The 16,039-nt window shown below is 45.7% G+C and overlaps 1 protein-coding gene across 1 annotated transcript; it reads left to right on the top strand.

Moving 5' to 3' along the window:
* The first annotated feature begins 11,484 nt into the window (after positions 1 to 11,484).
* On the top strand, positions 11,485 to 14,366 carry LOC140504531 (ras-related protein Rab-39B-like). Its single transcript, XM_072609588.1, has 2 exons — positions 11,485 to 11,799; positions 13,834 to 14,366. The coding sequence occupies exons 1-2, from the start codon at positions 11,567 to 11,569 to the stop codon at positions 14,264 to 14,266; spliced, it is 666 nt and encodes a 221-aa protein (XP_072465689.1). The 5' UTR covers positions 11,485 to 11,566; the 3' UTR covers positions 14,267 to 14,366.
* The last annotated feature ends 1,673 nt before the right edge of the window (positions 14,367 to 16,039 follow it).

A 16,039-nucleotide genomic window follows, 5' to 3' on the forward strand; every position in this document is an offset into this window, starting at 1 on the left:
AGAAAGGTTAAGTGACTTGTCCAGGGTCAGCTACCCTAATTTATCCAGTCATTCCCAGTTGATGGTATACACCACCCCTCTTTTTTTTAAATTTCCAGTTCTTCCCCGGAGGGTCTGCAGAAACCTCTCCCTTACTGCTCATGACCCTGAGGCTGGAGGAAGGTCTCAGTTCAGGCTGAGTTACTGTTTGATCATGCTCAGAACCTTTCTAGATCAGCCACATTCTGTTAGCCAGTCTGGGCCTGTCAATAACAAGGGCTGGAAGCCTCAGACAAGTTTTATTAGGGGGTGGGAAGGGAGGGAGGGAGGGAAGGAGGACAAGAGGAAAGCTTTTCTCTTTAGGTCTGGGTCCCTGCCAGGGCTCAGACAGTCCTCAATGTGAGGGTGAGGAGGAAGTCAGCCTCTGCCATAGCCCCTTCTCCCTTGGGCTATTTGAACTCCAGGTTCATCCCAAGACACACCAGGGTACATAAATAGGAAAGTCATTTGGGTCCAAACCACCTAAGTCACATGGTGGGGAGTTTCGGGTTTCCAAAGTCTTTCTTGGAGAGAAGCAGCCAGTGACTCCCTCCTCCCTCTCCCTTCCTCTCCTCGAAAATGTAGGTGGTTTTGGCAAGACAAAAAAATTTTTTGGGAAGGGCCTTCGGTGAAAGGAAGGACTGAGCCTGTGAATGTCATTGAGGGAGAGAGACCTAACCCTAACCGAGCAAGATTACCTTTACAGCGTCCGGGCTTAGAGAACTCCCTGGGAAGTCCACCGGTTAAGCAACTTGGCAGTTGGGTGGAACAGTGGATAGAGCTGAACGTGGCATCAGGAAAACCTGAGTTCAAATCTGCCATAGACACTTAGTAGCTATGTCACTCTGGGGGAGTCGCTTCACCTCTACCTCAGTTTCCCCAATTGTAAAATGGGGATATTTAATAATAATAATAGCACCTATCTCCCAGGGATGTTGTGAGGATCACACGACATAATTTTCATAAAATGCTTAGGCGAGACTTGTCTCCTTCCATCAGCTGGGCAGTCACTGAATGAGGAGAATTGACAACTTCACAAGGAATTTACTTTGTCCAGGGAATTTCACATTATTTAAGAGACCAGAGAGAAGGGGGAGTATCACCTCATTCTCTAGATTTTTCACCACAAGCAGCCTTGCCCCTTAAGGGTGTCCTTCCTATCACTTTCCAGTTCCCCTTTATATGCTGTCCATCAGAACAAAAGCTCTTTGAAGTTAGGGACTAGATTTTGCTTGTATTTTCACCTCTAGCACTTAGCACTCTACTTGGCCACCTAGTAAGCACTTAATAAATCTCTCTCTCTCTCTCTCTTTCTCTCTCTCTCTCTCTCTCTCTCTCTCTCTCTCTCTCTCTCTCTCTCTCTCTCTCTCTCTCTCTCTCTCTCCCCCCCTCTCTCTCATTCCCTCCCCTCTCTCCCTTCCTCCCTCTCTGGCACATGCTGGCCAATATTTAACAACCAGCTCTCCAAAAACAAAATCCATACCTATATCCACAACACATTTTTAAGTTTTAATCTGAATCATTATTAACATTTTCTCTGACAACCAACAAAACAATCAGTTGAGCGCTGATTTGTGTGTATGTGAGATATGTGTTAACTTAATTACATAATTCACTATGTTTTAGCTTCGAATGCAACCACCAGTCAAGCCAATTCTGTTGACTAGACCCTTATCATCTCCACTCCCATGACCCAAGTTACCCCAAGGGTCCTTGGCTACCAGCTCCTCAGCACTTTGTCAGTGCTGCTACTTTGGTTTGGAAAAGAAGTTTTTGTTAAAAATCCCAGGTGGCCACATGTCAGGTGCCTGACAGCTAGGAGCCATCTCTGTCTTTTCAAGTTTGGATAGGTGATTCTAGGGATTCTGTGTTCTAAGGCCCGGTTAAACAATGACATGTCTGAAACCCATTTTTTACTTGTTGGTAAAACTTTTATAACAAAAGTTGCTTGAGATCTAACCTGATTCCTCTTTCTTTTATATTTTTCTCCCTTCTGCCTTTCCAAGAAAAACTTCTTGATCAGAGGTGGGTGGACAGTGATAGAAGGGAGAGCAGATTGGGGGAAGGGATAATCAGAATGGCTGCAATTTTGGGGTGGGAGGAGAGGAGAGATGGGCAGAAAATTTGGATTTCAAAATCTTGTGGAAGTGGATGTGGAAAACTAAAAAAAAATTAATTAAAAAAAAAAAAAGAAAAAAACTGCTTGAAGCCAGGGAATAAGCAACACTGTTCAGAGGAAAGAATGTGTACATTTTATCGGTCTGAAGTAGATTCTGACTGGGAAACATTGACCTTCCAGGCCCTGTACACTTTCCTTTATTTTTTCTTTTAAATCCTTAAATTTTTTCCCCCAGGTACATGTAAGGATAATTTTCATCCATTGTTTTGTAAGTTTTTGAGTTTCAAATTTTTCTCCCCCACTCCCTTCCCTCCCTGAGACAGCAAGCAATCTGATACAGGTTATGCATGTGCCATCATGTCAAACATATTTCTACATTTAGTTATGTTGTGAAAGAAGAAACAGAACAAAAGGAAAAAGCCGTGAAAAGTAAAAACAAAAAAAAGGTGAAAATAATCTGCTTCCATCTGCATTTAGCCTCCATCAGTTCTTTCTCTGGAGGTGGATAACATTTCCCATCAGGAGTCTTTTGGAATTGTCTTGGATCATTATATTGCTAAGAAGAGCTAACCCTAAATTTATAGCTGATTATCGTACGGTGTTGCCGTTACTGTATACAGTGTTCTCCTGGTTCTGCTCACTTCACTCAGCATCAGTTCATGTAAATCTTTCCAGGTTTTTCTGAAATCCACCTGTTCATCATTTTTATGAAACAATAGTATTCCATTATATTCATATCCACAACGTGTTCAGCCATTTCCCAATGGATGGGCATCCCTTCAATTTCCAGTTTTTTCAGGCCTTGTACTCTCTGTTCTGAGGTCAGAGGTTCATAGAGATAGGAAGAACATTAGAGGCTACCTGGTCCAACCCTTAGTTTTACAGCTGAGGAAACCGAGGCTCAGAGAAGGGAAATTATCCATCCAAGGTCATATGAGGCTGATAATTCAGTTCATTTCAATAACCATGTATTAGGAGCCTACTGTGTGGTAGAATAGTGCTGGGCATTGGAGGCATAGGGCAAACAAAAATGATAATTGCTAAGGGGTATACAGTGCCTGCCGTGCACCAGGCCCTGGGCCTATAAGCACTATAAATATGACATCGTTTGATCCTCACAACAACCCTGGGTCGTAAGTGCTATTACCCCCATTTTACGGATGAGTAAATTGAGATAAGTGGAAGTTAAATGACTTGCCAGGGGTCATACAAGCTAGCAAGTATCTAAAGCTTTGAAATTAGGTCTTCTCAATTCCAGGCCCTATGCTCTAACCACTGTACCATCTAGCAGCCTCAAAGAGTTTACATTGTGCTAGAGTTTAAATCTAGGTCTTCTGAGTCTAGGGCCAGGATACTTGTAGCCAGACCACAATTTTGCGATCTTCTAAGGTCCTCCCAGCTCTGACATTCTGTGTTCTAAGAGCCCTCCCAGCTCTGACGTTCCATGATACTACCATCTATTACCACCTCAGACATCTCAAGGGAGGAACAGGAGCCCAGAGAGGTAAGTAAATCCTTATACCTAAGATTATCTCATCAGTCTCAGTGAAGAGAAATAAAAACCATGGGTTTTGGCCTAGTTAATGATATGGAAAATGGGAACTGCAGGAATGACTCTTGTCTGACGCCATCTCCGGTGTTAGCTCACACACCATCTACCTTCTCTGAGTCTTCATTTACTCTGGCACTGTTCCTATGTCAGCCATGAATGGGAGATGAGGCAGACATCAGGTCACATAGCAGCTGGCCCTTGACTCCAAGGGAGACAGAAACTGGGGGCATACAAGAGGATGGCGAGACTGAGAATAAATAAGGTAAGTGCTTTGGGAATCTTAGTGAACTGAAATAATCATTGAGAGCTGACCGGAGTCCAAGGGGCTCCCAAACTCATGGAAAAGTCACTAGGTGAGACAAACTTCTTCAGATAAAGATCACAGAATTCCTGGAATATGAAAGAGGCTGTAGAATCCAGAAAGTCAGAGCTGGGAGAGTCCTAGAACAGAGAATGTCAGAGCTGGGAGGGCCCTTAGAACACAGGATGTCAGAGCTGGGAGAGATTTTTGAAGAGGGTGTTAGAGGTGGCCTACACATCAGCTCATTCAGTCCAATGTGCTCCTTTGAAAGAAAGCTGAAGACCAGGAGAATGTCCAAGGTCACACAGGCAGTACCTACAGTTCTTTTCTTTGCTTCCTTCTCATGTGAGAAGTCCTTCTACCTTCCTGGAGCAAGGACAGAGCTCACCACTGGGGCAAGCTTCACAAACCTCCACTGCAGATAAGTTTCATGTTAGGAATCCTCAGCTGAAGTGGAGGATGGGGGGGGGGGGGGGGCTTCCCCTCTCCCAGAGAAGGGGCCCTTGTGCTACTGTTTTTGGCTTCCTGGATGAGGCCAGAGAGGTGAGAAGCTGGGGACAGGCCTTTCTCCCCACTTGTAGGTTTGGGTCTGTTGACCTGAAAACTTTGTTAAAGAAAAGGCAACAGGCTAAATGCATACATTTTATGATTTAATTAATTAATTGATCAATTCCCTATTAAAGAAAACGGTAACATAATGCATTATGGAGCCAGAAATGTTCTGGCTCCCCAGTGCAGAAATCTTCTGGCTTATATACATTTTGCTGTGAGAAAGGAACTCTCCTAGTTAAATTTAGTAAGACAAGACAATTAACAAAGTAATGTTGGTCAGGCCTTGCAATTCCAGGCTGGGTAAACATATGTCTCGGTGACAAGGAAGGAAATCCCACCACTAGTAAGTGGCAGCCTTCCTGACCTAAACAGATAACTGACATAGGAAAGGATAAACAATGTTCAATAGAAATTACGACCTAAGATGTCTATATTTTCTTTACCATTGATATGCCATAACATAGTATGTGTCTATAGATAACAAGACACAAAGGAAAGTCCCATCACTCAAGACAGCGTCCCAGGTCAAAGGTCTCCCAAGGAATGCAGAGTCAGCCTTGGTTGGCTTTTGCTGACATAGGAAGAGGCATTATCTGAGTTTGCTTCAGAGAGAACAGAGATTATTCCAAAATTTTATATTAAACATTATCAGGTCCCACCATTAGAAATCCATAAGAACCCCAAGAGAAGATCCCTGCTCATCCCCAGCACACAGAGAAGCCAGTTCTGGCCTCTCAACACACTATGCTCAGTGGCAACCCTGGGCCACCTTCACACTTTGTGCCCCACCAGATCACTGCCGGGATCCTTCTGGCTTTCTCCCATAAAGGGTGTGATTCCCATCAGTAGCCCCTTCAATATCAGACCATGAGGCCAAACCATTATCTTGGGGCCAAGCCCTGGTTCCTGCTCTGGAGGGCTTCACTGTTCAATCTGAGGGCCTTCTCTGCTTCCCTGAGCCCATCCAGACACTTGAACTGATGCTCCAGAGATAGGGAAGCAGAGAAAGCCCCAGGTTTTAATTGCTGAGCCAAGACTTTTCTTAATTCCCTATTGTTGTTCAGAGCCAGAATTAGTATGGGTGCAGCCCCAGCCTTGCCCCAGGGGCCAACATGGGGGGAAGGGGGGAAGTCTGTGCTATACTTTCTTCCTCTCATTCCTATGTCCTTCACCTAGGTCAGACAATTGCCTCTCCCATATACTTCCTACCTCTTTTTCTGTTTCCTTCACCACTTCCTCAGCCTTGATTGGGGCTGTAAATCGTGACAGAGGCCTCAAATCCAGGGATGGGTGAGGAGGGGATTAGAATGTGGTTCCAGGATAAAGACAGTATACACTGGCTGCTTCTTCACTTTCCTGCTAGAGTAAACTCAATCTTGGACCTCCCCAGTCTTTATCATCTTCTGTTGTCCCTTTATTTTCTTAATCCAGCCTTTTTTTTTTTGTCAGGGTAATGGGGGTTAAGCGACTTGCCCATGGTCACACAGCTAGTAAGTGTCTGAGGTTGGATTTCAACTCAGGTTCTCCTAACTCCAGGGTTTGTGCTCTATCCACTGCGCTCCATCCTTCTTGGTAATTCCAGATAAAGTATAGGGTTTGGAGTCAAGAAGCCACGAGTTCAAATCCCCGCAGATGTGTATCAGCTATGTTGCCTTGGGCAACATTAAACCTCTCTGGGCCCCAGCTTTTTCATCTGTATAAAGAAGGAGCTGGATCTTCTAAGATCCCTTGCAACTCTAAATCTAGGATTCTATGATTCCTTTCTGCCTAGAGCTCTTCTCACATTCTCTCCATCTCCTGGTTAAACTTAGCTTTATAAAAAGTTTTAATTTTATCTTTTATTATGAACTTAGCATCAAATGAACATGAGCATTTCAATAAAAAAGACCGTAAAAGAGGATAGTATATGAAATTTTAGACTCCAGTTTTTTAAAATGTGTGTTACATTTAACACAATAAAACAACCTTGTCCTGCTTTCTGTTCCCTTCTAAGCTTCCTCTGTTTTCTATACTTTAAAAAGCTCCATTGCTGTCTTCTCTTTTGTTTTGTTTTTGCTTTCACTATCACTACACACCAACTCTGTCCCCTTTCCAAAGAGATTTTTTCCCGTATAGCCGATAAGAACAGTCAAGCAACACATGTGGACACCTTGGCCGTGTGAAGGGAATTATGATTTTCACATTAATTGACACGATAGATGTAATGAATACATAATAATTTAGATTCCTCAGGAGACTCTGGCTTGGGAGTCAGAGACCTACAATGCATCTTGAAATGACCAATCCAACCCTTGACGAGGCTCTCATTCTCCCTACATACCTGTGCCTGTGGACATTAAGTGAAGTTGTTGAGGTTCAGGGGTGCTGGGGACGCTGAAATACCAACATGTCGGGTCCTGCTCGAATGAATTCAACTCAAGCCTTCTTAAAGCCAAAGAAAGACAAAGTTTATTAAAGATTGGCCATATTGGGTTGACTCTTAAGAAGCCTAAGCATTTGTAACATTTGTATTCACAAGATGGCCAGATAGAGTCTTAGCTAGACAGAGTCTGAGCTGGATTGAATCTGAGCACCTTCATGGAGGCAAGATGGAACTTAAATATAGAAAAGACTGTAGGAGGGATCTGGGGGTGATCTGGTAGTCTAGGGTGATGGGGGGAGGGGTTTAGGGAGGGTGTTGAGGAGAAGTCCAAATAGGACCTCAATGGAACTGGAGTGACTGGTCAAGGATTGGAAACAGCTGGAGGAAATCAGGAGATATCAGACAATTGAGGGCTTGGGTAGGAAGCAGGTGGAGCAATCCAGAGGTCTTGATGGGAATGACCAGTACCCTGGAGTGAATACATATTGGATAGAGGGAGGATCTTGATGGGAGTGGGGAATGGGATTTTGTTAGGATCAAGGGTGGGGAATGCCACAGAGACTTGGGTACGGGAAAAGCCCATGGGCCTCTGGAGACTGCCCGATCAAATGGGAAGATTAGATTTGAGTAAGAAAGGTCAGATTAAGTGGGAAGATTCAAGGGGAGTTCAGGGAGGTTCCCAGTGTCAGAACCCCATCAATGTGAATCGAAGATTGTAGAACCTGTTTCCATCACAGAACTCTGGTCCTGCACTCCACTCAGTAATGACTCCCAAAGACTTGAAACAATATTGTTACCACAGGACTCTGAACACCTATGTTGTGGACTCTTGGGCTTATCATGGGGAACTGCTTAAGCACTAGAAATAATTGTTTTATAATCCACCTTCCCTCTTTCCCCACTTGTGATTTATGTATATAAGCTGTGCCTTTACTCCAGCAGAGACAGCATTCTTCACTCTGAAACTGATTAATTAAGTTGCTACTTGATTCTTGGAACTCCTGTCTTCAAATCCTCTTTGTTCAACTCGAAGTATTCACAGGTTAGAGACCAGAGACCAGTCCTTTCCAAACTACATTTAAAATTCTGTTAACAGCTATTACTAAGAGTCTATGTCTTTTTCTGTTCTCCTAGTTCCATCACTTCCCTGTCAAAAGGCAGGAGGCAGGCAGGCTTCATTATCAGTTTTCTGAAGTCAAAGCTAGGATGCATCCAAGTTCTGAAACTTTTTGAGGTGTTTTTACCTCACACACTGCATCAGTTCATACAAGTCTTCCCAGGTTTCTCTGAAACTGTCTTTAAACCTAGCTTTTTCCTGAAGACATCTCATCTCTTGGCACTCTCTCCAAGACTGGCTTCTCCTCCCCTCTCAATCCTTGACACTCACTTCCAGGAGGAGGGGTTAACTCACTCCTGGTCATCCCCTCTGTCAGGCCCTATCTCTTTCACAACCACTTTTCTCCCTTTTCAAGGTTCACCAAATCCTGCCTGGCTCCTTGTTGGTGACATCTAGGAATCTGCATGTTATTGTCTCTCCTTCCTAGGAAGTTCATCATCTGCCTCATAGCTTTCTTCTCTCCTTCAATCCCCCAAAAAACTCACCATGGCTTTTAGGTTGCTCAGCCTCCTTTATTTTCATGACTTCTGCTCTCCTGTCTTGTCCAGCCCTACACAGGAGTAATCTCACCTTAGGAACCATAGCTCACTGATGGAAGAACTTTCAGTGGTCATCCAGCCTTTGCTTTAAGACCTTCATTGATTGGGAGGGGGAGGTGGTCCTCACATCCCAAAGCATCCCACTCTACTCTGGGTCAGCTCTAATAATTACCAATCATCATCAGCATTATCATCATTAATATTTAAATAGTGCTTACTTTATGCCAGGCACTGTGCTAAGTTCTTTTCAATTATTATTTCATCCTCATGACAACCGTGGGAGGTAGGTGCCATTATTTAGCGTATGAAGAAATAGGAACAAAGAGAGGTTAAGTGACTTACTCAGGGTCACATAGCTAGTAAGTGGCTGGATTTGAACTCAGGTCTCTTCCTGAGATTCTTCTGGATTCCTGAATTCTCCAGCACTCTATCCACTGAGCCACCCAGCTGTTTTAGCCTAATATAAGGACTGGCTGGCCCCAGATGTCAAACCATGCTCCACTTTCAAAGCTTATTCAGTTATCCAGACATTTAATCCATCTTAACCCTCTGTTGCCAGGTATGAATCCCTCTCATCTCCTTCCCTGTACCCCCGAATTGTACCTCTTTATATGCCCCCAAATGTCTTGTCTCCCGCTCTTAGAAAATAAGCTCCCTCCCAAGCTTGGTGCCAGGCTCTGCTGCAATTACATGCCTGAAACAAGATGGTGAAGGTCAGAGGCAATGGATTTGGTCATACTGAGTGCCTGGTGATCAGGGCTGCATTATGGCCATCAATGACCCCTTCATTGACCTCAGCTACATGGTTTAGATGTTTCAGTTCAAGGGTACTCTCAAGGCTAAGAATGGAAACCTGGTAATCAATGGGAAAGCCATCATCATCTTCCAGAAGTGGGATCCCAGCAATATTAAATGAGGAGGAACTGAGCATGTTGTAGAGTCCACTAGTGTTTTTACCACCATGGACAAGGCCAGGGTCACTCGAAGGGTGGTGCCAAGAAGTCCATTATCTTTGCCCCTTCTGCTAATGCCTCAGTGTTCATGATGGGAGTGAACCATGAGAAATACAACAATTCCTTTAAAACTGTCAGTAATGACACCTGCACTGCCAAGTGCTTGGCCCCCTTGGCCAAGGTAATTCATGACAACTTTGGCAGTGTTGAAGGATTCATGACCACACTCCAGTTATCCAGGTTGGCCACCCTGGAGCCATCTTGAATTCTGCCTTCACTTTACATACTGTTGCCAAATCTGGTGGAGTCCACTTCCTCAGCTGTTCCATTTACATAGCCTCTACTCCATTTACATAGCCTCTACTCTAGTCCAGGCCCATCCTACTTCCCAACCCCAGAGCCCTTTCCCCCACCCCATGCTGGCTTCTTATTCTTGTTCTTGTGGGACTTGCTGACCCAGCACATCCTGTGTACCTAAGGAAGGATATAGTTCTAAGTGTCAGGTCTTTCTGACACTAACCCATGATCTACCTTTCCACTATGCTGCCTCTCCCTAATGCTGGGGGAAAAAGAGGCTGGTGGAGACTGTGGCCTCCTGCCTTGTACCAGAGTTGGAAGGAACTCGTGTGCTCTGTCCCTGAGAGGAAGGGGTCCACTGAGGGAGGCTGGCCAATGTTGGGAGGCCTAGGAGGAGCAGGTGGGGACTCTGAAGTCCAACTCCATCCTCTGTGGAAGTATCAATCTGTGGACTGGTATTGACGCATCTGTGGTTTTGGGAGCTTGACTTAGGATTCTGACTGTAGGTTTCCAGAGCACCACAGAAAGGGCACTTTGCTGGTCTGTTACCTTAGACAAATCACTTAAGCTCTGAGCCTCGGTTTGCTTATCTCGAAAATGGGCCAATGACATTCCACTTCTCACCTCTTTGTGGTTGAGAAGATAGGGCTTTGCACACTGCTGGATATAGATGTGGGTTACTTTATCCTCCTCACCCAGGATCAAATGAGATCATAAATCCAGAGTACTTTGTAAACTATAAAGCTTTACTAGACACCATCCTCCATTACTTGGTACAAATCGAGACTTGGCAGCCTGCTTGCTGCAGTCATGGCTCAGGTACACCTCCCCACAGAGAGCATAGCAAACTCCAGGAATGAGCATTCAGGGTCATGAGTGCAAAGTCTTCTCTTCCCTACCCCCTCAGCCTAACAAGGCTTTGCCTCATGACTCCTTTCACTGAAGCCCTCATAAACTCTCTCCAAGGGTGCCCTTAGAACTTTGCCTTAATTCCCCCGAGGAAAGGCCCTTGGGGTATCTGGTCATGCCTGGGATCTACTCAGGCTGCTGGGGACTGATGCTCCAGCCCCATTTCCCACCAAATGCTGGAAATCCCCTGAGTAATGAGATCACAGACCTGGGCCAAGGCCAAGGTCAAGGGAGGAGGAGTGGGAGGGGGAGGGAGATGTCCTTAAGCCTGAATCAGCCTAGACTTAGTAGGGGGAGGCAGTGCCTCTGAGGTTCCCCACACTGACTCAGTGGCAGCATTCTGGATCGAGAGCAGAAACAGCTCTTGGTTTGTTGTCTGAATACTCGTTCTTCTGCTTACTGCTTATGGGAGCTCATGTTAAAAAGGGCACAGGAATCAAGACAAGGACCTGGGTTTAAATTCTACTTGTGCCACTTAGTTGCTTTAGGGCCTTGGGCAGATTGCTTCTGGGGGTCCTCAGTTTCCTCCTCTGTAAAATGAAGGGGCCAATTTCTAAGGTTCCTTCTAGCATTAAGCCCTTAGATGTCATGATGGGAGTGGAACTATGGGGAGCTGGGATCTCTGCCCTGGGGGAGTCTTGGCTCCTGGATCTGGCAAAGAGAGATGGAGACGTTTCAAATGACGCTTCAGGACTTTCTCTGTTACTGAACACTGGGTGTGTCCCTGGATGTTGGGACCCAGGATTTCTCCTCCCCTCTCTGCATGTACAAACCTGCTGTGTTCTGAAGCTGCCCAGTCCCCAGAACCTTCTTTACTGCTCCTGGTGGGAGCTCCCCACCTCCTCTGATGGCTCCGACCCTGCCCATGGATGCCCTCTGGAAGTACCAGTTCCGCCTTATCCTCCTGGGTGACTCTACGGTGGGCAAGTCCTCCCTGCTGAGACGTTACACTGAGGGCGTCTTTGTGGACTGTATCGACCAGACAGTAGGAGTTGATTTCTACGTACACTTTGTGGAAGTGGAGCCTGGGGTCCAGGTGAAGCTACAGTTCTGGGACACAGCAGGCCAGGAGCGATTCAGGTGACTATGTCCTAGGAGGGGCTTATGATGTACCTGTCATTTTGTCCTTATATGACCTTGGACAGGTCTCCCTCTCTCCCCTTGTGGAGGCCTGTTTTCCTTTCCACAGAATGAGGGGCTAATGTGAGAGGGTCTTCTAGGCCCCTTCCAGCTCCAAGAGTCTAGGAAACCAGAATACTTATGGGTGAGGGTGGTATAAGGGGCTGGACAGTTCCTGAGGCAGGTGCCAGATGGGGCTAGAAAGTGGGGTGAGAGAATGAGGGTAAGGAGGTGTAACGGCACAGGAGGTGAGGGAAAGTAGATCATGGGCCTAGAGGAGAGCTGCCTCACAGCCTGATCCTGGCTCCCAGGTTATCCTAGGCCCTCCAGTGCTGGAGCCCAGACCTGCTCCCTGGGCTCCTGCACTCTGTCATGGTATGAGTAGGGCTGGGCCTTGCCTTTTTTTCGTCCCCTCCCATTCATTCCCCTGCCAGCTGTAGCTGCAGAGATTCAGTGGCTCTGGGGTTCTCTATAGAAAAGAAATTGTCAATCGTAGAAGGTGTATAGGGAGGGAATCTGATTCCCCCTTCTTAAAGGTGGAGTCGGGAACACAGGCAGAGGGGCTGGGAGACCTTGGTCCCCCTGTGGTTGGGATTAATGGCTTTCCTCTCTTGCTGCCCTTGGGGCTTGACAACACTTCTTATTTCCTTTTAACCCTCTGCCTGCCCAGGACAGTGAAATGACTACTGAGAATGCCCTGAAAGTCGCTGGATAATATCAGATTTTTTTTTTTTTTTTGGCTTTTTATCTCTCTCCTCCTGCCTCCCTCCCACAGTGCCTAGAAGAGTGCTGGGCATTCAGATGCTTTTGGTCCCCCTCTAGCACTCACAGGATGTCCTGTTCTTTTCTTCCAACCTCTTTCTTCTACCACCAACATTAGATATCTGCATCATGGGCAGGAGTTCGAGCATGGGAGAGGGAGAAACAAAATGCTGGCAAACCGGGAGTCAGAAAGACTTGAGTTTGAATCCTCCCTGACACTTAGGAGCAGATTTAGAGCTGGAAGTGGCCTCTGAGGCCTCCTATCAACTGATCAATCAGTCAACATTTATTAAGCACCTACTATGTGCAAAACACAGGGAATAAAAAAAAGTCAAAAGATAGTCCCTGCTCTAAAGAAGCTTACAATCTAATGGGGGAGAGAGCGTGCACATATGTAAACATATATGTTATGTACACATATATAATTTATACACACACATATACATATATGTATACACACAATATGTATATATATACATGTGTCTATCCATGTGTGTATATATTGTATATACAGGATACACAGGAAATAATCAGCAGAGGGAAGGCACTGGAATTCAGAGGGATTGGGGAAGGCTTCCTGTAGGAGGTGGGATTTTACTTGGAATTTGAAGCCAGGGAGGTCAGTAGGTGGAGAAGAGGGGGCAGTGTTCCAGGCAAGGGAGACAGCCAGAAAGTCTGTCCAGAGCCTAGAGACAGAGAGTCTTTTCCAGTCTGACATTCATTTCACTGACCTGAGAACCGAGGCCCAGGAAACTGTGACTTGCCCAAGGTCACACAGGTCAGCGGGATTTGAAGTAGGTTCAGGTTTTCTGATTTCAGAACCTGGATCTTTCCATTACACAATTTTGCCTCCTTACTAGATGTGTCACCCAGCTCAAGTCATTCAACATTTCTGAGTCTCTGTTTCCCCATAAACAATGAGAGAGATACAAGTACCAAGCCTTACGGGGCTATTTATTGCAAGGACCAAATGAGATCAAATATGAAGCATTACACAAATAGAAGTTATTAGGGTATTATTTTGTCTTGCCCAGGTAGGGAAGGTGTGATAGATGGAATCTGAGAGATGGAAAAATTGGGGCAAGAGAGGTAAGGTGACTTGCAAAAGCTGTGGGAGGAGGTCTCGACTCTAGGCCAGTCCCTTTCAATTCACCTCCCTTGCCTTCACGACCTGTGCCCCTACACCTTTCTTTTGACACAGAGAAGTGACTGAATTTCTTTCTGGTGAGGCAGGTCAGTGACTCGATCTTACTACCGAAACTCAGCAGGTGGGCTGTTGCTGTTCGACGTGGCCAACCGAGCATCTTTTGAGAACATTCCCAAATGGCACGAGGAGGTCATGGAGAAAGTGAAGCCCTTTGGCATTGTCTTCCTAGTGGTGGGGCACAAGAGTGACCTGGTGGCTGAGAGACAAGTGACCCCTGAGGAGGGAGAGAAGTTGGCCTCCTCACTGGGGGCCCGCTATGTGGAGACCTCAGCCAAGATCGATAGCAATGTCACCTTGGCCATCCAGCTGCTCACTCAAGACATCTATGAGGCCGTAAAAAAGGGGACCATGGGCCCAAGCACAGAGTGGGATGGGGTGAAGAGCCGGGTGCCAGGCCATCCTGGGCAGCAAGAGACAAAGGACAGCGGTGGGGAAGGTTGGAAATGTCCATGCTGGTGACTCACTGAATGTCACACTGCGTTTCAGAGGTGACAGCTCTCGTCCTCACCTTTTTACATGCCTGAAGCATGGTGCCCTCCCTTTTCTTGAGGGGAAGGAATATTTCCTGTTTCTTTCTTCCCTACTCCCCTCTCACTAAGGCTAGGCACATGGAAAGCACTTAAAAAATGCTCCATGAAGCAAATTCCCAGTTACCTGGTGGTTGACTTAGCTGTTTCCAGGGTAACTTTTTCCACAACATCAAACGATCAACAGCACCAGAGGTACCATGGAATCAAATGGATTGCTACTCACTAGCTTTGTGTTCTTGGATGAGTTGTTTCACTTCTCAGCCTTAGTTTTTCTCATCTGTAAAATGAGCCTCAATAATGCAATAAGCTAATTAATACTTCAGTTAATAAAGTGGGTTAATGCCGGCTCCTCTCATAGGCTTATCATGAAGATAAGCAACTTCTTGTAGGAGCGATTGGATTTATTAGGTTTCTTGGTCCTAGCTCACTGGCCCTAGTCTTGACCGATAGTTTTCAGACTTGTCTTACCTGCTTAGTTGATTTCCCTTCTTATTAGCCATATAGGAATGACTTAATGAGAACTTCTATAGAAAACAGCAATGACCTCACAAGATCCCTTCTTCTAGTGCTAATTCTGTGCGACTTGGAAGTAAAATTTCCCCTTATTTAAAAAAGGTCCTGTCTCACTTTTTTTTAGCATCTACCTCAAGTGGGAAATGGGGTGATTGACTGTAAATGTTTAAGTGAACAAAGCTGGAGCATGGCCTAACACAGAGAGCACAGGGTGGATCAGAGTTCCAGCAGGGTCAGGGAGCTCCTTCGCTGCTCTGTTCCCTGACGCCATAAGGCACGTTGTAACCCACCACCAGCCCACCACCTCCCAGGCCAATCCCAGTTTGAACTAGGCACTGATCCCAAAGGAGGTAGGGAACAAAGATGGTCTTGGTGAACCCCATTTCCTGGGATGTTCCCGCCTTGGTGATCCTGGTCATAGTAGATTTCAATCTTAACCCATTGACTTGCACGTGGCCCTGTCTGTACCCCTGGATTTATTAGGTTTCTTGGTTTTTGGTCACTGGCCCTAGAATTAATTGCTAGTTTTCTGAATTCAGTCTTACCTGACTACTCAAGATAGGAAACTCCTTTGACAACAACCTAATAAATTCATGATGCAAATGTAAGACACTTTGGGTTTTTCCATTCCCTGGTTCCCAACTCTGGTGAGGAGCTGGGGCTTTGGTTTTACGAGAGCCTTTGCCTCTAGGTCTAGCATCTTCCCTTTGGATCATACTTCCTTCAATATCAACTAATTTCTGGAGGAAAGCAGAGCTGGTAGAGGTGGGGAAATGCATGTGGTGAAAGAAGCAGCTAGTTCACTAGTTTCACTTGGAGTTCACTCCAAGGAAAGGAGAAAGGCCCAGGAATCCACCAGTTCTAGAGAGGTCACGCATTTGGACCCACCAGCCTTTCCCAAGCTGCCTGTGATCTCTCTAGGTAGGCTTGCATATCTGATTCTTCCAATTTGAAGTGGGTGGGATGAAAGGATGGGGATGGTGGTCTTCAGCCTATATTACTACACACACACACACACACACACACACACATACACACACACACACACACACACACACACACACACACACTATACATATGTATATATTATCATTAGGGGACAAGTTTCTTCTGTCCAATTTCCTTTGGAATAAATAGGCCAAAACCATCATCCTGTTCCCACTAGTGATCTGACTGGCTTTTGGACACA

The sequence above is a fragment of the Notamacropus eugenii genome, chromosome 5 (assembly GCF_028372415.1).
Source record: "Notamacropus eugenii isolate mMacEug1 chromosome 5, mMacEug1.pri_v2, whole genome shotgun sequence".
Taxonomy (NCBI): Eukaryota; Metazoa; Chordata; class Mammalia; order Diprotodontia; family Macropodidae; genus Notamacropus; species Notamacropus eugenii.

Bases quoted from the DNA above. Each gene is read 5' to 3' on its own strand.
- LOC140504531 (XM_072609588.1), top strand. From the start codon at position 11,567: ATGGCTCCGACCCTGCCCATGGATGCCCTCTGGAAGTACCAGTTCCGC. The intron at 11,800-13,833 runs GTGACTATGTCC...CTGGTGAGGCAG, and splicing joins GCAGGCCAGGAGCGATTCAG to GTCAGTGACTCGATCTTACT.